The sequence below is a fragment of the Caretta caretta genome, chromosome 1 (assembly GCF_965140235.1).
Source record: "Caretta caretta isolate rCarCar2 chromosome 1, rCarCar1.hap1, whole genome shotgun sequence".
Taxonomy (NCBI): domain Eukaryota; kingdom Metazoa; phylum Chordata; order Testudines; family Cheloniidae; genus Caretta; species Caretta caretta.
The window spans coordinates 247,112,948-247,139,372 of record NC_134206.1 but is presented as its reverse complement, the minus strand read 5'-3'; the positions used below and the strand labels follow the sequence as shown (position 1 = coordinate 247,139,372).

General features: G+C 41.6%; 1 protein-coding gene across 2 annotated transcripts in view; it reads left to right on the top strand.

The window, feature by feature from the left end:
* Positions 1-26,425, top strand: part of SYT10 (synaptotagmin 10) — a 64,024-nt gene that overhangs the window by 12,486 nt on the left and 25,113 nt on the right. For both annotated transcript variants that reach the window (XM_048830180.2, XM_048830172.2), the window contains exon 3: positions 4,807-5,371. In XM_048830180.2, the coding sequence (XP_048686137.1) occupies positions 4,807-5,371 (565 nt within the window). The remainder of the gene's footprint in view (positions 1-4,806; positions 5,372-26,425) is intronic.

Genomic DNA, 26,425 nt, shown 5'->3' with positions numbered 1-26,425 from the left:
TAATAATATGAAGAAGGCTGACTTATTAAAAAAGTCACTCTTCAGTGTCTGGATCCCAACTAAGCAGTAAACTATAACAGGACGAACATTTCTGCAGCATTGTTGCACCTCTTGGGTACATTTTGGGTTTGTACCTTTATCCACTTGAGAACTACACTCACTAGAGGCCCAGGAACACACTCCCTAGCGTATGTTCTTACTTTTATGATATGTAAATGATTACTGATCATTTACATTTTCAGAAAGGAAAAAACTTTTTAAAAATCATTTCGAGCTATTTATTGTAACATAGCCATCCATTCTGGAGTTCTTAGTGGGGGCGTAAGTTACAAATACTCTTACCTACATTTGTTTTCTAACAAATTTCATCTAACTTCATTTTTTAAAAAAGATCTTGAATTGTTTGGTCTCTTTCTTCCCCAGGATACCAGAAGTCCTTTCAGAAGCAGTTTGTGGCCCTCTGGCCATTTGCAACTTTAGTTTAACTACTGAAAAATCTAAACTGGGCTTATTAAACAGCTCTTGATTTAATTCACTATAACAGAAAGTGAGACTTGAAACTATCCAGAGGAACAATCCATAGCATCTCTAAAAGAGAAGTTGGTCTCATGGTGGAAATTATTAAATTCCTCTTTCCTACTTCATGACACTCCCAAATCAATCCCACTTCAGCCCAGCTTCTTTCTTTCCTCTTCTTTCCTTCCTCCAGCTCATCCGCTGAAATTAACTAAGTAGGAATAAAATTTAAAGTAGCTTTTGCAGGAGAGATTATTTGCTTTTTAAGAAATTAATCAAAATAGAGAAAGGAAGGGGGCAGCTGAAATCTGCAGGAGGCAGCTACTGCGTAGTAGGGTGAATGCAAGACTATGAGGAGACTCAGATTCCATTTTTAACTCTGCCACTAACTCACTGTGTGATCTTGAGAAAGTCACTAAGGCCAAATCTGCAAAGGTGGCTTCTAACTTTGGATACCTTCATTTTTGGGTGCCCAGGTTGACATGCGTACAAACAGATTTTCAGAGGTGTTGAGCTAAGAACTCCCACTATAGTCAACACAGATATAGCAAAAATAGAAGAGTTCCAGAGGAAGAAATGAAAATCATTAGTAGCATGGAGAGACTTTGCTATGAGGAGATATTGAAAAGACTGGGACAGTTCAGTTTAGAGAGGAGAGGAATAAGAGGGGAGATGATAGAAGTACACAAAATAATTTATGGCAAATTGAAGGCATCTATTTACCCTTGCTTATAATACGAGACCAAGGGAATTTTCAACAAAAGTGAAAGGCAACAAATTTAAAGCTGATCAAATGGGGAAAAAATGCAGGGCAAAATTGACCTATGGAACTAATTACCACAGTAGGATTCAGACTAGGAGTCTAGGATTGAAAAAATAATTAGACATTTATTTAGATAATTAGAACATAATAGTTACATTAGATATGATTAAAAATAAGAGAGAGAAACCTTTATGCTTAATGGCTGGAGCAACCATTAACAGACTAACTTACCGCCTTACAATTTCATTGTAAGTCCCCATATCCTTGTAACATATAAAAGGAGAAATAAGTGTGTCCAAACTGTCTGCTCTATACTATTCATTATTTTATAATTAGTTTATAACTTGAATGTGCTTTTTCTGTGCAAGTTAATAATCCTATATTGGGTTAAGTAAACGCTAAAGCCAAAGGCCAAATTATTACTCTTTATTATTTGTACTATAGTAATGCCTAGAGGCCCCAACTAAAAATGCAGCCCCATTATACAAAGAGGCCCTGAATACCTTACAATCTAACTGGACAAGATAGCTTAAGTTTGAGAGAAAAGGAGTATTATCAAAACCCACCCCCACCCCCATTTTACAGATGAGGAACTGAGTCACCATGATCCGAAAGCAAAGTACTTAAGCACATCCTTAGGTCTATCCATACTCAGCAAAGTACTTAAGCATGTGATTATGTTCCATTCTAGGGATTAACTTAAGCACATGTTTAAAGTTAAGCATGTACTTATATGTTTGGCTAAACTACGGACTAAGTGATTTGCCCAAGGTCACACAGGAAGTCTGTAATTGAACTCATATATCCTGACTTCCAGTCCGGTGCCTTAATCATAGTCTCATCTGTCTGCTCTTATTTCTTTGGGTGTGAGTCTTACTGAGTTAACAGAAAGCACGGTCATGTTACTAATTGTTATATAATTACTAATATTATTACTGGAAAATATCTAGGGAGTAAACATTTATGACACAAAGTTTTTTTCATACGATTTGAGGAAATCATTCTTGTTTGGGGGATGTGGATGCCAGTTTTAAGCACTTTCAAATCTACGAATGAAAAATGCTATATAAGAGCTAAGTATCATTATTTATGATGACGATTTTAGGGGCAGTAGTGAATCAGAGTGCATGGGCCTGCACTCTCTTGTCACTGAAAGCCCTGGTAGAGGTATGAGTCTGTAACTGTGCAGCATCTCCACAATGCGATTGGCTGAGATCCTTGCACTTCAGTATAACAGTCATTAATCCCTTTGTTATTGCAGAAGAAAGGAATGTAACTATGTTGCCATGACAACAGTGAAGCACCTTAATAATTAAAAGAGTAATTATCTGTCTTGTTGAAAAGTTGTGACTCAGAACATTCACTAAGTACTGTGTAATTAGGGCATTGGCTTAGTAGAGTAAGAGTGCTACTAAGCCTTGGTTCCCACAGAGAGCAATGGTACAGCTGCACTGTTTTATCAAGTGACACTTAAAAATAGTGACTAGTTTCACTGGAGGATATTACAGGGTGTGTGTGTGTGTGAATATTTTTAATTTTGAAAGGACTCTTGCAACTTAGAAATTAGATTTGTTCAAAAAATGTTACCTACTATTTTTACAAATGCTACCGCAGATTGTTATAAATGCAAGAGATCAAAGAACATTTTTTGTATGTTTCTAGTTTGCTTACTTTGTTCCTCTGACAGCAGTTTGTTTCACAGTTTCCACTGCATAGTCAGAGTCTTCTGTTGTTTGTGTAGACTTTTTCATACAGCATGGAGGAGAAAAACATTTTTTAAAAATGTGTGATTATAAGTCCCTCCAAATTTGCAGGCGGACTCGAGGACATTTGTGGCACCTGAGCCTATATTTAACTTATTTTTTTAAAATTTGGTTAGGGTTCAGCTTGAGAGTTTCTCTCTGACACAGAAATGTGTGCGATCAGAAGTGTGTTTTAGTCATCTAACTTTCAGGTTTGAAATACTGAGATTTCCTGTAACCAGTTCAAATCCAAATTATGGCTGTGTTGAGGACCATTCCCTGCAGTCAACACCCCTAAGGCATCCAGAATGGAAAATGTTCTTGTTCATTATTTAATGGCTGCAGATTGCCCCCTTGGTGCAGCACTCAGAGGATCCACAGCAGTTTTGTTCATTGTGCAGCCTCTCCCATACAGCATAAATAAGAATATTTTCCATGAAATTACTCATAATCATTTTCAAATGGAGAATTTGTTTTCCTGGTTTAAAGAAATAAACATACAGCTGTGACTCCTCTTGGTTTCAGCATGCTGAACAGTGGGGAGAACTGAGCAATAATGCACATTTACATCTGGCATTAATAAGTAATAGATTGTTCAAAAGTGAGGAAATTCTGACAATTAAATTGGTTTTTAATGGCAACTAAGTATAAGTGTAGTCATAGGAGTAATCTGTGACTTTGTTACAGCACAGCTTACTAGGGAAATTTTATAATGGCAGAAAAATCAAATGGACATTTAGGTTACACAAAGTCTTCACCAGATTAAATATAGTAAGTATATTATCCTACAGTTTATACTACTGTAAAACACATAATAGGCCAGATCCTACTCTTTTTGAAGGCAATGGCAAAATTCCCACTGTTATTGTAGACAGCATAAGGCCTTAAGTATCATGAATGTACTATAGCAATCCAAATTAGGAGGGTTTAAAAATAATTTCTTTTGGTATCATTAAGTGAATTCATCTTCTGACACACTGTAGGATGAATAGGAAAGCAGGAAAAAATGGAAGAAACAAATGTCTAATAAAGCTTTAAACGGTAGAACGACTAGAATAAAATGTTAAATCACCAGTCGAGAATCCAACTATAATCTTAATCCTGAAAAGATTTAAGCACGTGTATATATCTTTACAGGATCAGGGCCTCTACTGTTTAAATGCTGTACTTTTACCTGCCTAGTACCTTATGATCTTTACAGATCTCGCAAGTTGAGAAGTGTTGAACCTCTTAAATACTTAGATGGAAAACCTCCAAGGAATGCCCAAGAGGTACAGGAAGTGTTGATGATGAGTGGTAGGCCGTACTTTTTCCTGTGTAACAACACTGTACTAATACCCCAGCATGGTGCTAGGGATCAGGGTTAGAGTTCCGATTTTATGAGATATAAAACTGAAGTCCTGGCCAATTCTGATTATTAAAAAAAATCATATGGCACTTACCATAAAAATGAAGTTATTAATTTACAGTGATGTTTTAGTCTTACTGAAGTTTGGGGAGTCATATAATTTCTACTGCAGTTTCAGGTACACATTTTTCAAAACAAGGTATGTGTTGTATTGCTAGGAAATTGGGTGTCCTTTGGGATAAGAAGTTCCATTTTCATGTAAAATTATGTTGTATGGTGTTAATGGTAATTCTTAGTTCAAGGCTGGATTTCCACAACAATTTATTTGTTTTTAAACCTAAGCTTTGATTTGTTTAGAATTTTTGTTCTTATTTTTATTTGGGGAAAACCCATACATTTTCATGGAGATAATCCAAGCTAATTTTTTGTGTGTGCAGGCATAATTCTTTCAGGAGGCACTTGCCAAGGCAGATGCAAGTGTCCAGTGTTGATTTTAACATGGGGACAGATCCGATTTTACAACGGGGTGAGACAACAACCAGCATTGGGCGAATAAAACCAGAACTCTATAAACAGAAGTCTGTTGATGCGGAAGACAAGCAAGAAGATGTGAAAATCTGTGGGAAACTTAACTTTACTCTCCAGTATGATTATGAAAATGAACTCCTTGTTGTTACCATTGTCAAAGCCTTAGAGCTACCTGCTAAAGACTTCACAGGAACCTCAGACCCGTATGTTAAGATTTACCTTCTCCCAGACAGGAAAAAGAAGTTTCAGACACGGGTTCACAGAAAGACTTTAAATCCTGTCTTTGATGAAACCTTTCAGTTTCCTGTAGCCTATGATCAGCTCAGCAACAGGAAATTGCATTTCAGTGTATATGATTTTGACAGATTTTCTAGACATGACATGATTGGGGAAGTTATTCTTGATAACTTTTTTGAAGTCTCTGATCTCTCCAGGGAAGCCACTGTGTGGAAAGACATCCACTGTGCCACCACAGTAAGTAATGTGTCCCAAAAGTGTTCAAATTGATGATATTTTAATTTCTCCTTTGTACTTTATGGAAAGCATATACTGTCTATCAGCACAGATTGAAAGAAAGAGTTGCCAGTGTTTTCCTTTGAGCATGGAAAATAAGATGATTGGGAAGCCGTGAAATGTAATTTAAAAAAAACTCTTCTGGGAACATAGTTACCCTCATGACACACTACACAAATGGAAATTAGATTTATTAATTAAATCAAACACCCCTAAGTGTCACTGTTTAACAGGAACAGTTAATATTTTCCTGTTAGCAAAACATATGTACATTTCCACGTTGTCCTTCAAAATGTTCATGTACTAATATGCCATGAAACCACCTTGGTATTATTAACCGCCTTTCACATATTGGAATCTAAATGAAAAAAGAGATGGAGGTTAAGATGATCCAGTGTCTAAAATGATTTCTAACAGCTGTCCCATGCACAGGGTATCCTATATGAAATATCTATGTATTCTTTGTTGCTAATGTCTACTGTAGACACTCAATGTTGATGGAGAGCAGAAGGACGTATGGGGGAGCATTTGGAAACAGAGAGAATTGGTTTACTGTTTCAAGTGAGAACTGTAGCCTATAAAATTCACCTGTGAACAGAAGCAAATAGGTGACATGCTGCAACTACTAACAAATGCTACCTCCCAACCTTATCTTTACTGGTCAAAAGGCCAAACTCATCTTTTCCACTTGGAATCAGATAGATGGTTTCAGAAAACAAATCAGTTTTCTCTAAAATACTACACTGTTCATAAGGAAACTTCCTGTTATGTTGTTGTACTGAGGGTATCTACATCACTCTGAGCCATATGCCTTCCTTATCCATGCGTTTTCAGTAGGAGGTGGGCTGCTGCCAGCGCTGCCCCTAAGATTTAGTGGGTCTAAGAGATAAAACACAAGCAGGGCTGCTCCCTCAAGGTGGGAGCTCTACACCATCCTTTCTGTTTTCCCCTTTTCTCCCAGAGGACTCACTCTCTTACCTTGTCTCTGTCCCGCATTTGTTGTTTTCCTCCTTCCCCCTTCACACTGATGGCCTTGGCTCCCTTCTTCCATTTGCTGTTCCCCCCTTTTCTCTGCCCTCTATTTGTGCCCTTTTTTCTCTCTCTCTCTCTCTCTTTTTCTCTCTCTCTCTCTCTCACACATACAAACACACCCTCGTCTCTCTGCCCTGTTTTTTTTCACCCTCCTTCATCTTTTCACGTCTCCCTTTATTTGTGTCCCCTGTGCCCCTGTTTTTCCCCATTCCCAGTCTGCCTTCCATTTTGCGCCTTTTCCAGGATCTTGGAATAGCCAGGGTCTGTTCAGGGCTTCATTTCAGGCTCTCTTCATGCTGCCTGGCACCTCCTCAGCAGTCACCTGCTGCTGCCTCTCTTCTACAGCTGCAGCTGCTAATGGCATCGCCACCTTAGCCTCCTGTTGCTGTTGCACTTAGTGAGACCCTGTGCTGCTCTATAGAGCAGTGCATCAGCACTGACCCACCACTAGAGATACCAATGAGCACCAACATCTCATGCACAGGACTGGAACAACTGTCTCAGCTAGCTCCACTGCCCTTTCTGGCGTCAGCCCTGGTTGCTACATTGTGCAGACTTTAAAGGTTCATAGGTAACATTAAAATATTTCTTGGCTGAATATGAAATTGTTTTTCTCATCATTTTCTTAGTCCTCTTGAGCATATTATTTTGTTTTTAGAAGTCTATTCTTGAAGGTCAGTCTGTTTCATGATGATGATAATGCTTTGCACTTATATAGCACCTTTCCTCCAAGGATCTTGAAGGGTTTTCCAAACATTCACTAATTAATTCTACAAGTTTAGGATGGTTTGTTCTGTTGGCTCCATCTTCTGTACAATACCAGTGGAGTTAAAAATTAAATAAAATAAAAAATCACTCATATGCATTTTAATTTATTTCCTCCTGAACAAAGTGATCAGCTTGACTGAAAGTCTAAGCAAGAGCTGGGATATAGTGGTGAACTCATGCAATTTTTTAGAGGGGTGGATTGGCCAAATTACAAACCACAGGCTACCGCAGGCATTCCTCCTCTTTAATGTGGGAAGACAACTCCTCTTTTCTTTTACCCCTACAAACCTCAGGGAGGAAGGAATCACCCTCCCCTTTGTTCTCTCCACCCTCAGGACAGGCATATCAGAAGTGGTGGCACTGGGTACTGCTAGATTCAAGTGGATGGTAGTGCTTTGGAGGTTCTAGCTTCTGGGTGCAGCTCAGTGGTGCAGATATGGGTAGGATACAGGGACCTACTTTCTTTCTGATCATAGGTCCAGCACCAATACCTCTGAAGAGTTAACAGACTGCCAAAATATTTCTTTGGCCTGGCAAGTACATGAAACAGTGGATCTTAAACATGGAAAGGATGATTCAGAATGCTAGCCTTGGTCCTGGGTTCAATTCCCTGCTCTTCTGTAAGCTTCTTGGATGATGTTGCACTTAGGCCTGGTCTACACTAGTGGGGCATCGATCTAAAATACGCAACTTCAGCTACATGAATAACAGAGCTGAAGTCAACGTACTTAGATCTACTTACCACGGTGTCTTTACTGCGGTAGGTCGACTGCTGACACTCCCCCGTTGACTCCGCCAACGCTTCTCACTCCGGTGGAGTACCAGAGTTGATGGGAGAGCACTCGGTGGTCGATTTATCGTGTCTTCACTAGACGTGGTAAATCGACCCCCTCTGGATCGATTGCTCCAGAGGTAAGTCTAGACATGACCTTAGTCTGTCTCTGTCTCAGTTCCTCATTCTACAAAATTGAAGTGATAATACAGCCCAGGAGTGTTCTGAGGATAAATGCTTTAAAGATTGTGAGGCACTCAGATCAGATGCTATGATAACGGGTGCCATTTGAGTACCTAAGGGTATATCTACTTTGCAATTAAACCCCTATGGCTGGCCTGTGTTAGCTGACTTGGGCTCTTGCGGCTTGGGCTATTTGGCTTTAAAATTGCAGTGTAAATGTTCGGGCTCATGCTGGAGCCTAAGTTCCAGGACGCTGCCACGGGGGAAGAGTCTCAGGGCCTGAGCTCCAGTCCAAGCCCAAACATCTACACTGCAATTTAACAGCCCCTCAGCCCCAGCTTGAGTCAGCTGACACAGACTAGCCATAGGTGTTTAACTGCAGTGTAGACATATACCTATATATAAGGCCCCGCCAAATTCAGAGGCCATTTTGGTCAATTTCACAGTCATAGGATTTTTTAAATCATAAATTTCATGATTTCAGCTATTTAAATCTGAAATTTCATGATGTTGTAATTTTAGGGGTCCTGACCCAAACAGGAGTTGGGAGGGGCATTGCAAGGTTATTATAGGGGGTGTTGCAGGTACTGCTATCCCTACTTCTGCACTGCTGCTGGTGGTGGCTACCTTCAGAGCTGAGCGGCTGGAGAGCCAGGGCCACTGGCTAGGAGCCCAGCTCTGAAGGAAGAGTGACCACCAGCAGCAGCGCAGAAGTAAGGATGGCATGGAAGGGTATTGCCACCCTTACTTCTGCTCTGCTGTCTGCAGACCTGGGCCCTCAGTCAGCAGCCGCCAGTCTCTGGCTGCCCAACTCTGAAGGCAGCAGCACAGAAGTAAGGGTGGCAATACCGCAACCCCCCTAAAATAATCTTGTGACCACCCCCCGCCCCGCCCCCCCACCGCAGCTCTCTTTTGGGTCAGGACCCCCAGTTTGAGAAACGCTGGTCTCGCCTGTGAAATCTGTATGGTAAAAGCACACAAAAGACCATATTTCACAGTCCCTGATGCATTTTTCATGGCCATGAATTTGGTAGGGCCCTACCTATAGATGATGATAAAGCATGAGTGTCAACTAGCTAATACATTTGTTTTCGTATATTAAATATCTGAAAATTCAGTTAGTCACACAAAAGGTAAAGAAAAACCATCTGGCTCCCTCTTCTAGAGAAGTCTAATAGGCCATTTGAGACTCATACTGCTGATGATTTCACAAGCAAATCAGACTAAGTAGAGAAAATATCATACTATAATATCTAAATAAGTCAAACGTCTTCCTCTTGAAGGTGGAAACAGCAAATATTCATGATGTCAGCAGCAAATGGGACTCAAATGGTCTTTTAGACTTTAATTGAAATTACAGCTGAGGTAAAAATATTAACATCTCTTTATGTTTCCAATGAACATTCAGGGCTTAAAACTTAAAATCCCAGCTTTCCATTGGCATAGGCTTTGATCCAGCAAAGCACTTAGGTATGTATTTAACTTTCACATGCTTTGACTTCAATGAGTGCCTTAAGTTCTTTGCAGAAAAGAAGCCCAATGGCATTGCTTTTTTATTATTATTAATTCTGGTGGGTTTTGAGAGATTTTACATTTAAATGTTTGTTGGTCCTTTAGACCAGGCAAAAATGCAAACTTTTTACTTGATAAACCAAAATGATCTCGTCATTCTAAACTTATTGGACATCTTTTTGGGCAGACTAGAATGCCATACCAAATGGTGCTACTGGGAGAGACATACTAATATGCATGTAGCTGAGAATTATTGCTGTTCTTGGCTGCTGATATTAGTACAACTCTCCTCACATTGAGAAACAAAACCCGCCTAATTATAGTGCTTAGTTTAGCGTGGTAGTATCTTGTTTGGTGTTAATGAACCACTATTTTACAATTTCAAATCATAAGTATGCAGTTTAGGAAGTAGTGGCTGTGTTCTGAGCTTCAGTCATTCAGCAAGGAGCTTATAACTGTAAACACAACTTTATGTACAGTATTGAATTAGTGCAAATAGCCTGTTTTCAAAGTGGCTACCACTTAGAAATGACTACCAATGAACATGTGAAAATTAAAGTAATTTGTAGTTATGTATAGCCATATTGGGACTTTATAGACTTTTTGAATCTTTGAATTATTAACAACATTTTTTTAGTAGTTGACTGGATTATTTTTACTGGCAAAATAAAACTATACTATAATAAATCACTAACATATACAAGCTGGAATGTGCTACCATGAACTTGTGTTTTGGATTATTTTGGAGTTTATTTTAGCTATTTTATATTCATGAAAATCAGGTTAGTGTTAACGATTTCCAGTTCTTACATTGCAGAAACTGTAAGACTGAGGGTCCAATTCTGCACTGGGTTAAGCAATGCTTAAGTAGATAAGATGAGGAATTTATACTCTAAGAACCTATTCAAAAGTCTAGTGAAGTCAATGGTAAGATGCCAAAAGGTTTTGGATCCGGCAAGTAAAGTCCATAGGATTTGGGTCATGCCTTGAGAAGTAGGTGCTCAAACTGATTCAGCAGACATTGAGAATAAACTTTACGCCTTGAACAGTTTTTTTTTTTTTACTTATGCACTTTTCTGCTTCCTTTAGTGCCATTAATGTGGAATGAGAAAAGCTATGCTTGGGTACATGAATGTGCTTTAGTGGAAATGGATTTCATCACAAGCTGGCCTGCCCGTATTAGTGATCAGCTGATAATTTTAAAAATTGAATGTCTGGAGCAGGAGCAAGGTGAATGAGACACCACCCATAGGTATATTCCTCTGATACTTCTTTCCCCCTTGCCTCACTCCCATCTTCCCCATGTTTTGGACAGGTTTGTTTGTTTTGTGGGGTTTATTACCTCTGGCCAATGGGTCCAGGCATGCTTTCCAGTACACAGGAAGCATGCCTAGAGATTTACTGACACTGTAGGTAACTGGGAGCCAACCCTAGGTCTGGATCTGGGGATTGGGGATCACCAAATAAAGGGTGAGTCGCATCTCCTCAGACTTTCAAGCCTTCCCAGGACCACCTCCCTCCCACAGACAAATATTCATATCCTATTCTGCAAATAGAGTATGGCTAAGAATTCCCTTAGTCCCCCTTTCTCCATTAAAAGACACCTACATGGGGATAAGGTTTCTGGTGCCAGGTTTCTTGGTTCTAGCAGAAAAAGGGATAATGATATCCAATTGCTGGAAACTGAAGCTAGACAAATTCAGACCAGGAATAAAGTGAACATTTTAACAGTGAGGGTAATTAACCATTAGAACAATATACATAGCAATATGGGGGATTCTCTATCACTCAAAGTCTTTAAATCAAGATTGGATGTCTTTCCAAGAGCTATGCTGTAGTTCAACCAGGATTTTCTGGTCAAAAGCATGAAATGTATTCATCTTCTGTCTTAAATTAACTTTAATGTAGCTTTCCTGTCCCACTGTGTAGACCAGCTTACTGGCTCTCCCGTTCCCCCCCAACTATTATGGACATATTCATTTGAGAAAAGATAATGTGTGAGTTGGAATCTTCAGCCAGTCACAGAACTTTTGTAATAGATGTCTAACTAACAATATGTTATGTACAGAAGAAATTTTTTTGAACACTTGCATTAATTATATTACAGAAAATATTGATTTTATTATGTCATTTTTCTTACCATACACAGTAGAAATTAGTTATATACAAGAGATACATCTAGGTAATATTTACTACACATAGAAATGTAGTATTTTTAATAAATGAAATCTATAAGAAACTCAATGCATTTTGCAAGCATAAGCATACGTACACATAGTTGTCAATTTAGAGATGGAGAATTTTAAATATTTTATGTAAAATTTCTTAGTATGCCCAACGATATCAAGATATTCCATTTGATAGAAACAGTAAAATGTGCTGAGAATTTAAATTAACACCATATCCAGGATAATGATGCATTCTTGGACTCCTTATGAGGGGCTGCAGATATATGGAAGCTCTGGGAGTATCTTATGTTCTAGATCCATGGAACCTGATTCTTATTCAAAGCTTTTGAGAGAGTCCATATACGGTCACATTCGGCTCCCTTAGAGTGCCTAAGTGTATTGCCATCCCTTTTCCAAGGTTGGAGTCATAGACTTCACTCAATCTGTTGTAACAGGGTTCAAGAAAATGAAACCAGTATGCACACAAAACATGCTCATTGTATCCACTGATTTTTAAAAAATGAAAGGCAACCAATGAAGAAATAAATGAATCCTTCCAGCTGCACTTTGATGGTTTTTAATATAAAGAAATATGCAAAGAACCCCAGTAAAAGAAATAGTCTACTCCATCTTAATGAGAATTTGGCATGTGAAGTCCTTGCTGGGTTGGACTCTTATATTTCTAAATCTGTCATGGGCTGCTCCACTCATTGCTTGTCTGGAGCCTCCTCTTGGTCACTCTGGCTCTCATGATCGACGTCCTTCATGTGGTCACACGATGTCACACCATCTCTCTCTCATATCTGCAGCTCCTCTCTCATCTCAGGAACCACAGGGTTCTCTTCATGACTTCACCCTTTGTCCTCCCACTTCCGGGTTTATCAGAGTCTTTCTTTGAGCAGTCCTGGGCAGTCTTCCCATTCACTGCCTCAGGTGCCAATCCTTTAGTGGCTGGTAAGGGAACCTCGGCTTGCCCTCTACTCTGGGTTCCAATCCAGGGACCCTTAATCCAGCGGTTCTGGGCTGCACTCTCCCAACCCCTACTGCTTCTTACCTGGACTGCTTTCTACCACTCCTGGTTCCCCACTTTTTCTGGGAGTACCAGCTCCAAACCTTCCTCCCTCTTCCCAGGGAGTGACTGCTGCCTCAATCTGTTGCCAGCTTCCTGGCTTTATAGGTTCTGCCTCTTCCTGCCCAGCTGAGCCTGCTTGCAATTAATTCTTGCTCCCTGGCTCTTCCTGCAGGTGCAGCCTGTGGAGTCAATAGCCTACCTGGCCACGTTAACCCCTTCCAGCCCTGTTTAAGTGTTCTTGTATAACCTTCCATCCTCTGATACTTTCTAAATCTGATCCATATGCCACATTAACGATAGCTGATACTATTTACATTTACATTACAGTAGGCTCCTAAGGCCTCCATGAGGATGGGCACCTCAGTGTACTGGGTACTGTATAAGTAAAGATAAAATCTCTGGGTTTTATTGATATAAATGTAGAATCTATGCAGGTTAACCTTTCTGTGCCTCTGCACGTTTGGATACCAGACTACCAATAGGAAGAGGTATGCTATATAGTGGTCTGATTAAAGGACTTGGAGCAAGAAACTCTTGACTCCTAGTTCAAGCTATGACAATGACTTCTTTGTCCTTGGATAAGTCACTAACATCTCTGTGTCAAAGTTTCTCCATAGGTAAACTGGAGATAGTAATGGTGCAAGATATGCATCCTTATAGACACAGTATTGTGAGTGAAGATTAAATCCAAGAGCTAAAGCAGTGATATGGGATTAATTTTTGTCTGTCAAGCACTTTGAATATGAATAAGTGGAAGGTATTACTGAATAGGGTGTAAGTGTTTGTATACCACATTTTTTTAAAAATGGGCAATCACATATACCTCGCTCTAGACCTATTCAGGCTTCAGATGCTATTCTTGTAGTTATGGATAGAGGCTAATTGGACATGCTGATGTTGTTTGCGCTATTAGCAGCTTTTAATACCAGCCATCACTGCCTTCAGGTCAAAACGTAAAACCCATCTCCGTGGCCTAGCTTCCCACAATAACACTAATCTCCCAGAAGAATAACTAAGTCAATAGATGATGCTGGGAAGGAAAAAAAGAATGAAATTCATGTGCCTGGAAAATGGAAGAGAACAAAATATCATCTGGAGATGATGTTTTGAAAAGAATAAATTCCATTGAAAGTCAATAGGATTAGTGCTCCTATCTGCCAGAGGCATTTTTGAAAAGCCCATGTGACTTCATGTAATTTTTTACAAGGTAAATACCACAATGATGAGCTCATAATACACAGACAGACAAACATCACAATTGTTAGTTTGGGTCCTATGTAATCTTTCATTGAGATGACACTGGTTCCTCTAGTGCAGTTATAATTTTTGTAACCTAATTCTGAGAGCAATTCTATCATGCTCTTGGAGGCCAAGGCCCATCGCCTCTTTAATTTCCACCCAACCCACAAAATAATCTGATTTTTCAACATTGTTTTATTTACTCCCTGATTGGATATTGGAATGTGCAATTGTTCTGTATGTTAAAACCCATTCGGACATTTTTTGGTGGAAACCAGGAACATTGAAATGTCCCTAAAAATCAGAAAACATCTTTTTTGTGCTTTCCTGTCATTTCAAACTATCTCATGACGGATTCTGCCAGCTTTCTGTTGAAATTAATGTTAGTATTCCAGAGTAAGGTACTGTTCAATGTGAGTAAAAGTGGCAGAATAGGGTCCTAAATCATTTGGATTTTCAAAATAGTGTCATATAATGTAACTAGAGACTGTACTAGAGCTAACTGATGCTGCTGGAGCTCACTGTCTATGAGGGAGATGAGACCATTGTAGGTATTTTTAATGTCATCTTGTGGAACTGAAAAAAGGACTCACTATTTAATAAAATAATAGCGTAAATTAGATTCATTTGGAAAGTGAACCAAAAAGTGGTGATAACGAAGATGTGTAGAATGGTTTGCTAGAAATCTACATAATGGCATATAGAAGTAGAAAATGCTGCCCAAGAATATTTTTGCTATTTTACTGTCACACCATATCTAGTATTAAAAAACCATTTACATTGTATTTAACAGGAAATTTCTGGTAAAGTCACTGAATATTGATTAATAATAGCCAAAATAGTTATGAATTCCTCTGGTTTTCATTGTAATAATCTGAATAGTATTAATGTCATCAACAGTATTCTCGGGGATGTCCATTGTAATTCAGTATTAATTAAATGGATAGTTATTATTTTAATACTAGCAATTAATCACCAACTAGCATGAATAAAACAATATAAAGTTCCAAGCCCTTGTAACATCTAACTAGCCCATGGCAGTAGTGAACCGAAAAATGCTGCTGAAGGAGTTAATTTGAGTTACCTGGGAAGTTTGAAAAATCAGAGAGGAAATAATGATGTGACAATACAGTAACTGCTTAGACTACAGTTATGGTCAGAAAAATGATAATGCAAAAATGACACCTTCTTACTTCACAGATCTGCTCCCTGTTTGCTTTTTGTTCCTGTTAGCACTGTAGAACCCACAAAGCTATTGGAAAGTGAGATGGAATCTGTCCCAGCTCTCCCATCAACAGAATTAATACATTCTTATTGCAATATCTTTCCCTGATATTGCAGGGAATAGGCATACAGGCTTCAGGTTAGCTACATCACCAACATGCCTCATTTGGGTTAGAATTTCTGATGATGTTATCAGAGTAGGAAAGGTCGTTGTTTGATTCCCAGTTGAATTTGCAGGGCTTGCAGCTATAGAACTCAGAGGAACAGCCGTGTTAGTCTGTATTCGCAAAAAGAAAAGGAGTACTTGTGGCACCTTAGAGACTAACCAATTTATTTGAGCATGAGCTTTCATGAGCTACAGCTCACTTCATCAGATGTATACCGTGGAAACTGCAGCAGACTTTATATACACACAGAGAATATGAAACAATACCTCCTCCCACCCCACTGTCCTGCTGGTAATAGCTTATCTAAAGTGATCAACAGGTGGGCCATTTCCAGCACAAATCCAGGTTTTCTCACCCTCCACCCCCCCACACAAATTCACTCTCCTGCTGGTGCTAGCCCATCCAAAGTGACAACTCTTTACATAATCAAGTCGGGCTATTTCCTGCATAGATCCAGGTTTTCTCACATCCCCCCCACCCCCATACACACACAAACTCACTCTTCTGTGAGTTTGTGTGTGTATGGGGGTGGGGGGGATGTGAGAAAACCTGGATCTATGCAGGAAATAGCCCGACTTGATTATGTAAAGAGTTGTCACTTTGGATGGGCTAGCACCAGCAGGAGAGTGAATTTGTGTGGGGGGGTGGAGGGTGAGAAAACCTGGATTTGTGCTGGAAATGGCCCACCTGTTGATCACTTTAGATAAGCTATTACCAGCAGGACAGTGGGGTGGGAGGAGGTATTGTTTCATATTCTCTGTGTGTATATAAAGTCTGCTGCAGTTTCCACGGTATACATCTGATGAAGTGAGCTGTAGCTCACGAAAGCTCATGCTCAAATAAATTGGTTAGTCTCTAAGGTGCCACAAGTACTCCTTTTCTTTTAGCTATAGAACTGTGTTTTTAATTGTGTACTGAAGACATTTGATATGGAAACCATTGAGAACAACTGGGAAAACCCATAAGTCTGTGTCTGAGTGGGAAAGAGTGAAGCTTTCTCCAGCAACTAAAGACCTAAGGGCCATGTCATGGACCATCCTGGGCACTCCACCGGGGAACAAGGGCGTATGAGGCACCTCCTTACACTTCTGCATGGTTACCTGCATCATGCCTAGCAGCATTTGCAGAATTGCTGCTACCTCTCCCACATAGGTGGGTAGAGGTAGAGAATGGGTGCAGCTTTAGTTTTCTCCAGTGGGCCAAATGACAGTGATTACAAGACAATGGTAATCTATCCATTGATTTCAGTGGCCCCTGGATCAAGCTCCCAGCTGACAGACAGTGAACTCAAAAAACTCCCATTGAATCTAACAGGAGTTTTACATGTTCAGGGTCACTTAGGAGTGGTTGTAGAGTTGGTCCCTAGGTGAAGGATAAGAATTTAATGCTGTCTAAGGAATCTATATTTTATAGTTAAATAATAGAGTTGATATGAATAGTGGACACCTTTATTTTGAATTTTGTTTCTCCTATTTTTGTATTTCTTTCTTGCCTCACCATGACAGAAATATATTGGCTAGTCATGTAAACAGGGAGCAATAGAAATAAATGTAAGCTGGTATAGTGCTTACCATTGTTTCAGTTCCACGGTTCTGTATAATGGCTTGTGTTCAAAACAAGGAAACAAATAGATAAAAGATACTCACCACCAAGTGGATGTTTTATTGTATCTGTTCTCAGTGTTGCTTTTTTTTTTTCGTACAAGTTATTGCAAGCCTTTGGCAGTGAATCATTATGAGCAGTGTGGATCTGAAAGTAAAGCAGTATCTCTCAGTAAGGCTAGCTCTTAACTGAAACCTTAATTTAATTTAAGAAGATGAAAAACTCACAATACACTAATGAAATTTGGAAAACTTCACTGGAGTTGCCTAAAAAAAAAAAGAAAAAAACCTGTAGCCATTATGAATAAAATAAAACATTCAGTATAAAAGTCTGCTTCTAAAATAAACTCTGGCAAGCTTAATTCTTGATGTTATAGTTAAATAAATACTTATCTGATTAACTGTGGACTGGAATTCTTTGTGCTTGTATCTCTTGAGTCACAGGTCATATAAACAAGTGTGTTGGAGATACAAAAGTGAACATTGCAGACAATCTACACCTTGGTTTTATGAAGTCTGATAGCAGTGAGATATTCTGGTCAGGTGGCTGAGGTAAAACTTAGTGAACTGGTGTGACATAAAGTGATATAGGGTAGAATTTTCAAGAGCACCTAAGTGATTTAGGTGCCTACGACTTATTCAAAGTCAATGGGACTTTGGCTACTATGTCATTTAGGCACCTTCAAAAATGTTACCCAGAGGGACCCAAACTATTAGAAAAGAATACTATGGGCGGGTGAATAAAATATATAAGCTATATCTGTATGTACACCCAAGTATTACTAATACATGGAACCCATACCAGTGCCAAGTGTCTACATATGCAGTGCTGGGCACAGCTAGACACTGTGCACAGGCATATATGCCTGTATCCATGCTGCCCCATATTTGGTACAAGATGGTAGCACTACTATTGCAGGGACAGTATCCCAGGGACCTGCGTGTCACAGGAGACACTCTGGGAATTGCCTGGCTTTGTGTTGCTGGTACTAGATGCTACCTTCACACAGTTGGCAATGGCAACTCTCACTCACCTCTCCTTTCTACCAAACCATGTGGAAGACATAGAACCAAGTCCATGATGATGTGGATCTGCTCCTGCTTGCAGGACAAATGTTCATGCGGGTTCATTCACTTATACTGGATGGAATTGGTCCAGAAATAGTTGAGATGCTGAAGAGAGCTGACCGAGAGGATTAATGAAAATCCACTATAGTCCCATGGAACAGATACATTGAATTCTGCGATTGCAGTAGTATGCTCATGGCTGGATTGCCACTTCTGGTCCTGGAAAGCCAGCACAACATGGTCAGACCACATCGTCTTGGAAACCTGGAAGGATGACCAGTAGCTGCAGAACTTCCAAATGAGGAAGCAAACCTTCATGGAGTTATGTGAGGAGTTGGCACCAACACTCCAGTGCCATGCCACTCAATTTCAGAAACCCGTACCAGTACAGAAGCGGGTAGCTACAGCACCTGACAGCTACTGGTACGTTGCAAACCAATTTGAGGTTGGGAAGTCAACTGTCAGGGTGGTGGCTGTATAGGTTTGCCAGGCTATCAATACTGAGATCCACCCAGGTCCCTGTAATTGTAGCTGGATTTCAGAGGAATGGGTTTCTGAACTGTGCAGGGGCCATCGAGGGAACACACATCCCAATACTTTATCCACCAAAGGGGGCAAGTGAATATGTGAACCAAAAAGTTACAATTCACTCATTCTTGAAGTCTTGGTGGACCACAGTGGTTGGTGCGTGATCACCAATGTTGGGGACACAGGAAAAGTCCATGATGCCAGGGTGCTCAGGGGACTGGGATTGCATTGCAGGGGGAAAGAAGGAACTTTATTCCCCAGAAATGACGTGGTTATATACAGTGTTTCTGGTCTGACATTTATTTTGGGGCACCCCACAGACCCATTCCTAACTTGGCTCATGAAGTTGTATCCCAACATTGCTGATCCAAGAAAAAGAGAATTCAGCTACAGACTAAGTAGCTGCAGAATGATGGTGGAGTGTTGTTAGCCGACGGCCAAGGATGTTTGGTGAGGTGCCAGCTATGCCTGTTTATACCATCCGTGACTTTAACCGCTAGGATGCACTGTCCCTTCGCGGTGGGCAGCCCGGGCTAGGCTGACGGATGCCCCAAGGTCCTAACCACCCGTGACTTTAACCGCTAGAGCTCAGAGCTCCTTCGCAGCGGGCAGTCAATACTGACTGACAGGTGCCCCAATGGCAGCACGAAGAGCCTCTCCACACCTGTGACTTTAACTGCTGGAGCTCAGAGCTCCTTCGCAGCAGGCAGCCAGGATTGACTGACAGGTGCCCCAAGAGTTTGCCCCGTGGAGGCGGCACAACTCAATGCTAGGCTCTTAGTACTCTCACCTAATGGCCAGGCTTTAGAGCCAAAACGGCTGAGGTTCTTTAATTGTGTTGGCTGCTTTACAGTAAACCAGAGAAAACAAGTCAGGCTTATGCACCAATGGTTACCAAAATTTATTAAGCTAGATTCTAATCATGTGGTTACAAAATTGCTAGTGCCTACTTATTTAAATGTAGAGATGTTACACACACAAACAAGTTACAAAACTGAAGCCACAATCCCAAAGAAAGAAAACAAAGTATAGAGCTCTATTTCAAAATATGTGTACACTAAAGATAGGAGATCAGGTGTGGGTGCTTCTTACCCTCCTTGCATCTCTCGATTCCAGCGGTGCCAAGCCAGGATCGGTCACTCAATTCCGCGGAAAGACGAATAAGGGACAAGGCTTAGGGACCCTCTTAGCTGCAGAAGCCTTGGGAGGCTGTCACTTATCTGACCAGCAGATAGATAGTGAAAAGCACTCAAAAATCATGGTGCTGTAGGTCCCCTACTTATACCTCTGTTCTCCTTTATTCTCTTTCTCCTTTCTTATGCCAAATTGGGGCTGGTCTGTCTGGGTGACGCCAGCTTTCGCAAGAGTAGTTTACACTTGCAAGGGAGAGAAACAATAAGTTTCGACTACTGGACATTTCTTTTATCAGGGTAAATATTTTCCCACCTAGGATGTTGGTGTGTGTGCATCACGCTATTTAGTAGGGGCTAAGAGCCATGTCTGTCACAGCTTCTCTGTCTGCTGTGAGCCTAATCGTTGTATATGTTCCCAGAGGCACATTGTAGCAGCACACCTGTGCTTTTCACAGCTTCAAAGGCTGTGCTGGAATATATGTCAAGTGCCCTGTTCCGACTTCCTCCTGTGTTTCCATCAATGCTGGTCTGAGGAGGGGGGGGCTGGCTGGCTGGCTACAAGTGTGTATTTGGGAGGCTGAAACCTTGCTGGTGATACTGTCGGACCCCTCTGGATACCCATGTGTCCTATGTATTTTGCATAATCGTGGTATGCTGTGCCTTGCCCAATTTATGTGAGGATAAGGGGGACTACTTCTGCACTGAGCAGGCACAAGACAAGCAGCCAGATCCCAAACATGTGCACACAGCTCCTAGAGGGCAAGGGACATTTGTGGTGCTATTTGCTTGCACACCATGGAACAGTGGGGGAACAGAAGGTGACTTTGGTCTGTGCCAAGGGACACCAAAGGATGCTATGTGATGCTACAGTGCTGCTGTAGAAGCTCAATAGAGCATTGCTATATAGTTGTGTTGTGGCATCCATTGGTGGGTTTTGATCCCTGCAGCTTATGTGTCATAGATTCATAGATACTAAGGTCAGAAGGGACCGTTATGATCATCTAGTCTGACCTCCTGCACAGCGCAGGCCATAGAATTTCACCCATGTTAATATACCAAATGAAGGCAGACCATTATGTGAGGGTTCCTCCTCAGGGTCAATCCCTTTGGCTGTGGTTTTGGTTTCAGTTTCGAGGGTGTAAAAGCAATTCAGTGCCAGCACTGAGTGATCTTTTTGTTATAGGTTAACAACTCTGTTTCATGGTGCTCTCTGGGGACTACTTAATCATTCTGAAAGTAACTGAAAAACAGTTCTGTAAGGTTTTTGGGGGGGTTCACTTGTTCCTTCTTCGCAATCTTTTCTGCAACTAGTGATCACAGAACTGATCAGCCGCTATGTGGGAGTACTCCCCTGGTTGCATGTCGCAACTGTTTGACGGGGTGAAGGAAGAAGGGCCATAAAAGCACTGCTCAGCATAAGACATCTTCAGTATTAGTTTAGTTTTGTTTCCTTTCTCTGTATTGTCAGTTAAATTATTGACAAAGCCATAAAGACATTTTAAGTAAACTCCTCTGATTTTTGTTCTGGTGCATTGGACAGCAACAGTTTTTTCAGAGCTTTGTTCATTGTCATAAACCCTGCTCTCTTTTCTCTCTCTCTCTCTCTCTTTGTTAAACATTGGGAAATTCATGGCAACGGGGGGGAAGGATTTGTGGGAGGGACAGAAAATTCATTGTCTTTCTATGGCATCATTGCATTAGAAAGTTACAGAACTGATAGTCATTTGCTATGCATCCTGCTGACCCATCCCAAATGTGTGGGAAATATCTCACTGATGATACTCGGAAAGCAAGGTGCCCACACAAGTGAAGTGAACAATAACTTTTATTTAAAAGGTCTATGGAACATAGAACAAAAACAGGTTTTTAACCGGAACTGCGAATGAACCAAAAACTGGATCAAATTCCCTGAGCAATGTGCAAACATTACTTTTGTGGACCTGTCTCCTTGTCCTGCCCCTTCCCCTGACAAGGGGGGACTAGAAGAGAAAAAGTGTGGGGAAGATGAGGGGACATCTCCTGCATGGAGTGTGAGGGATGAACACTGGCTGGGCTAATGGGTGGGGCTCAGGCTCATTTTTCAACATCTGTATGCTTTGGAGGGGTTCTCCCAGCGAGGGCTTTTGGGTGCTGGCGAAGGGTATTGTGCCAGGAGATCAGCATGTTCCTCCCCACTGTGGAGTGGGTAGTGTTGGATCAGCAGCAGCCTGAAGAGGAGTAGGGAGAGGAGGAGGTGCTGCCTGTTCCCAGGCAACAGCAGCAGGTGGGTCTCAAAAGCTTTCCACCCCCGGCTGTACTAGTGACTGCATGAGTGCATGATCCTCTTACCCACGGGGCATACTCCCATTCCCTGTGGCATGACTCTAGAGCAGGGGTAGGCAACCTATGGCACGCGTGCCGAAGGCACCACATGAGCTGATTTTCAGCAGCACTCACACGGCCCGGGTCCTGCCCACCGGTCCAGGGGGCTCTGCATATTAATATAATTTTAAATGAAGCTTCTTAAACATTTTAAAAACCTTATTTACTTTACATACAACAATAGTTTAGTTGTATATTATAGACTTATAGAAAAAGACCTTCTAAAAACGTTAAAATGCATTACGGGCACGCGAAACCTTAGATTAGAGTGAATAAGTGAAGACTCGGCACACCATTTCTGAAAGGTTGCCGACCCCTGCTCTAGATTCAGGAACTGGTTCATCAGTGCCCCACCCTGCCTAAGAGCTTGATTGTTCCATGCCCAAAGAAAGCAAAACTGTTCCTGACTTCTCTTGTGTATTGCAATGAGCAGATGCTCCAGTCTGTCTGCCTGCCTCCTCTGTCTCTGCAGTGCTGCTCCTGCCCTCCTGGCAGAATGGGTACCCCGTTGGCATCAGAACATCCTGCTGAGTCAAACACAAGGGTAGTGTTATATTTCATTTCTCTTTTGAAGGAACCTATGAACACCCTCTCCCCAACACACACACAACTTAACTGTGCTCCTGAAGGCCACAATGTTGATACTTTTTAATATCACAGGAATGCAACTGTTTACAGCATCCTTCCTTCTCAGACAACTTTTGCAGCCCACAAGGAAGGAGTTGAGGCAAATAATGGTAAGGTTCCTGCAGTACTGTTATTAAAATGTTGTAATGATTACAGTGCATCAAGGAGCCATTTGGGGTGGGGGTTGGTTCCTTTTGGGGGTACATTACCAGGCATCTATTTGTTCTTGAAAAGACAGGCATCATTTGGAGAACAAAGCAGTGTTTGAGGTATTGGGATGGAAAAGAGCAGTAGTTTACCAGTCCTGTGGAGGAGATCTGGCCTCCTATGCCAGTGCAATGTTTCTTCTGAAGGTCACTTCTCTACATATTGCTGAGTGGAGGGGTTTGGAGAGCTACAAAGGTGAACCAAACACATTTGCCCTGCCACAGAACCTGAACAACCAGCTTGAATCTCTCCTACACCAAACATTTGCTGAATTATGCTTACAGGACTGGGAAGTAATTCAAGAAGAAGTTGACTGTATTTTAAGCTAGTAGACAGAGTTCCATGGAAGAGGAACAAAGAACCACAACGAACATCCACCCACCCCCTAACCTTCCCTGCATCACCAGAAAGTTCAGGCCCCATGTCCAGCGACCAGCATTGGAAAAGGACAGGGAAATGGGTAGCTGTGCTGCAAGTGTATTTTCTTCCCTGAACTTTCAGACTAACACCTCAAGCCTGTTACCTCTCCACTGCTAAGGGACATAGCACTTTGTGTGTGCAACTGGCAAAGCAGATGCTTCACCCACCCTATCTTCTGCTGGCTACTGCAGGGTGGCTCAGTGCAGGGAGAGGCTAGACACCAGGGACTGGGAACAGTAATAAACATTTGAAATGGTCACAGGGAGAATGAATGACTATGGCTTTCGCTGGACAATCAAACAGTTCCCTTTCCACTGCCAAACATCGGCAGGCCAGCACACAAGCCACCAACCACCCCCATCTTGCTTCCATGCAGCTCCCATTCGTATGGGGATGGAAAGATGGGGGATAAGTGGGATGTGTGGTTTGGGGTCTTTGAACAAACATAAATGTCACAAAACTGTTCTTTCCCCACCTGGGCCCTTTCAAACCCACTCCCTCTCTCCCTCCCTCCTTTCCAGTCTGCACAGCCAAAGGGCTATCAGTCTCAGTGCTGACCAAGAAAGACACAGGCACAGGTTCACAGTGACTGCTTTTTAATTATCTGTTATAGTTTCTGCTAAATACTTTGCAGTGGTGTATGGAATTTCAATAAAATAATTGGTTTACAGCTGTGTCTGGCTTGGGGATCATATCAGGTTGGAGCAGGGGGCTGGAGGCAAGGGGCTGTTTCAGGCACGTATCACCGGAGGAAGAGGGAATATTTCCAGGGAGTGTGGAGGTGTATTGTAACTTACCAGCCTTGGGTTCTGGTTCCTGCAGTGTCTCTGGGTCCTTTTCAGGCTCCTCAGGGAGGGCTTCCTCAACCAGGTCTGACAGGTAGAGGCAGAATCCATTGCTCCTCCTCCTCCATGACTTCCAGGGCTTCCTCCAGGAATTCCTCCAACGTCCCCAATGCCTGTCATTGGTGTCCCATTGTATGATGAAGCCAGTGGGGTTGAGGATGGGGTCATAAGTCACTAGTCACTTCAGACTCTGTTCTTGCAGCCCTGAAGAGCATCTAGTCCAGCTTATCAGAGCATGGGCATGAGCTAGATCCCCCATACCCCATCCCTGAGCAACTCTTTGTCCTTCACCCTTGGTACAGGAGTCTGAGGTGCTTCATGAGCTCCTGGCAGTAGGATGGAGTCCAGTAAACGCCTGTTTCCTCCAGCCTCTGAAAAATCTCCAGGTACTGGTCTGTGCTCCTGTTGGGTGAAGTTGTAAAGAATGGTATATTCTGACCACACATTGATCAGGTGTGCTCCAGAGACCAGGCAGCAGCTCTTGGAATGTGCTCCATGATTGTCTGTGCTGATCGATAGAGTTCACCCAGAAAACTTTTCTGAGGTTCTCAGGTCACTACTACTGCTGGCCAAGGGTGGTCAGGGACCTTTGCCTAAGGGTGAGGCAGCAAAAGGTTCAATACAGGGATGGCCCTGGAACACTATTGATACTTGTGACCTCGTACACACCCCTAACCCTCATCTCCACTACACTGTAGAATGAGTATGAGGTTATGCCCCAGCAGAGGCATGCACTTACCCACACCCCTCTGGTGTACTAGCTTTCTTGCTTTTTACTCTCTTTCAGGGACATGTTTTAGGGCTTCAGATGTGGACAATAAGGGGGTTATGGCATAACATACACATGTAACTGTGTACAGTTGCAAGTGTAGATGGAGCTATGTAGACCCACATCTCATGGTAGTCTCTCTGTGTGTGTACGTATACATCCTTGCTTGGTCCATTAGCTGGGTTTGAACATGGGACTTTCAGCACTAAAAGTATGAACCTCCGCTGCTTGAGCTAAAGAACCCTGACTAGTAGCTGAGAGCTGTAGCGTATCAGCTTCTAGAGGGGGACAAAAACTCTATCTTTGCTAGTGTCATTTACATATGCACTATTCAAGCCCTCAAAATAGGAGGTGCATAGGCTTTGTGCTACTCCTCTGCACAAGGATGGATTTCACCTATATGAATCACTTCCCAGCATATATATTATAATCATACATTTTAATTTTTTGTTCCCATATGCTACTGGATATCTTAGCAAAATATACATAATTAATACAAATATGAAACAGGACCACATGCCGTAACAGATCTATAAAAGAAGAACAGAACAAAAATACTAGTAACCTCCATTCCACACTTACCAAAAATACGCCTCTCACATAGATATCAGTGCCACCACAATTAAATTAAAAATAGAAAATAAGGAGACTGTTCCAAACCATATGGAAATGGCTTATACTGAACCCAGAGAGCAAGAGAATTCCAAGTCATTCGTGGCAATCTGTGCATACCAGTTCTCTCTGGACACCACTATGGTATCAGTCTCCAGTGACAGAGGACCTTGAGATGGAATCTACAGATTATCTCAGTGAAACATTCATTTCAATTCTGATACCTTGATTCTTCAGTGATGGACACATTATAAATGGCATAGATGAGATTAGATACTTTGGGATGGTATCTATTCCAGTCTATTCAGAACTCATTTGTTGTCACAAGACATAGGGCAATAAGTTTCCCTCAGGTAGACTGATTATACTATATATTATTTAATAATTTAAGGGTAACACCAGCCTCCTGCTCCATGGATGCAGTTCAGCAGCTACTCTGGAGGATATATGTGTAGACAATGCAAGGGTATAGAGCCTTGCTTCTAGGCATAAACACAGCCTTCAGCCTGTGGAGATCGGGAAGTCCCATGAAAGGGCTCACTGGGCCATAGTAACCTCTGTGGAGCTGCTCTTCAGCCACTCTGCACCCTGGATGGAAATATCCTCTCCCCCCCCACCCCCACTGCCCCAGACATTGGACAGAGCATTTGGGCCTGATTTACTAATTTATTTAGTAAATAAATCTTCTTAGCAAACTGCCAGGTTCA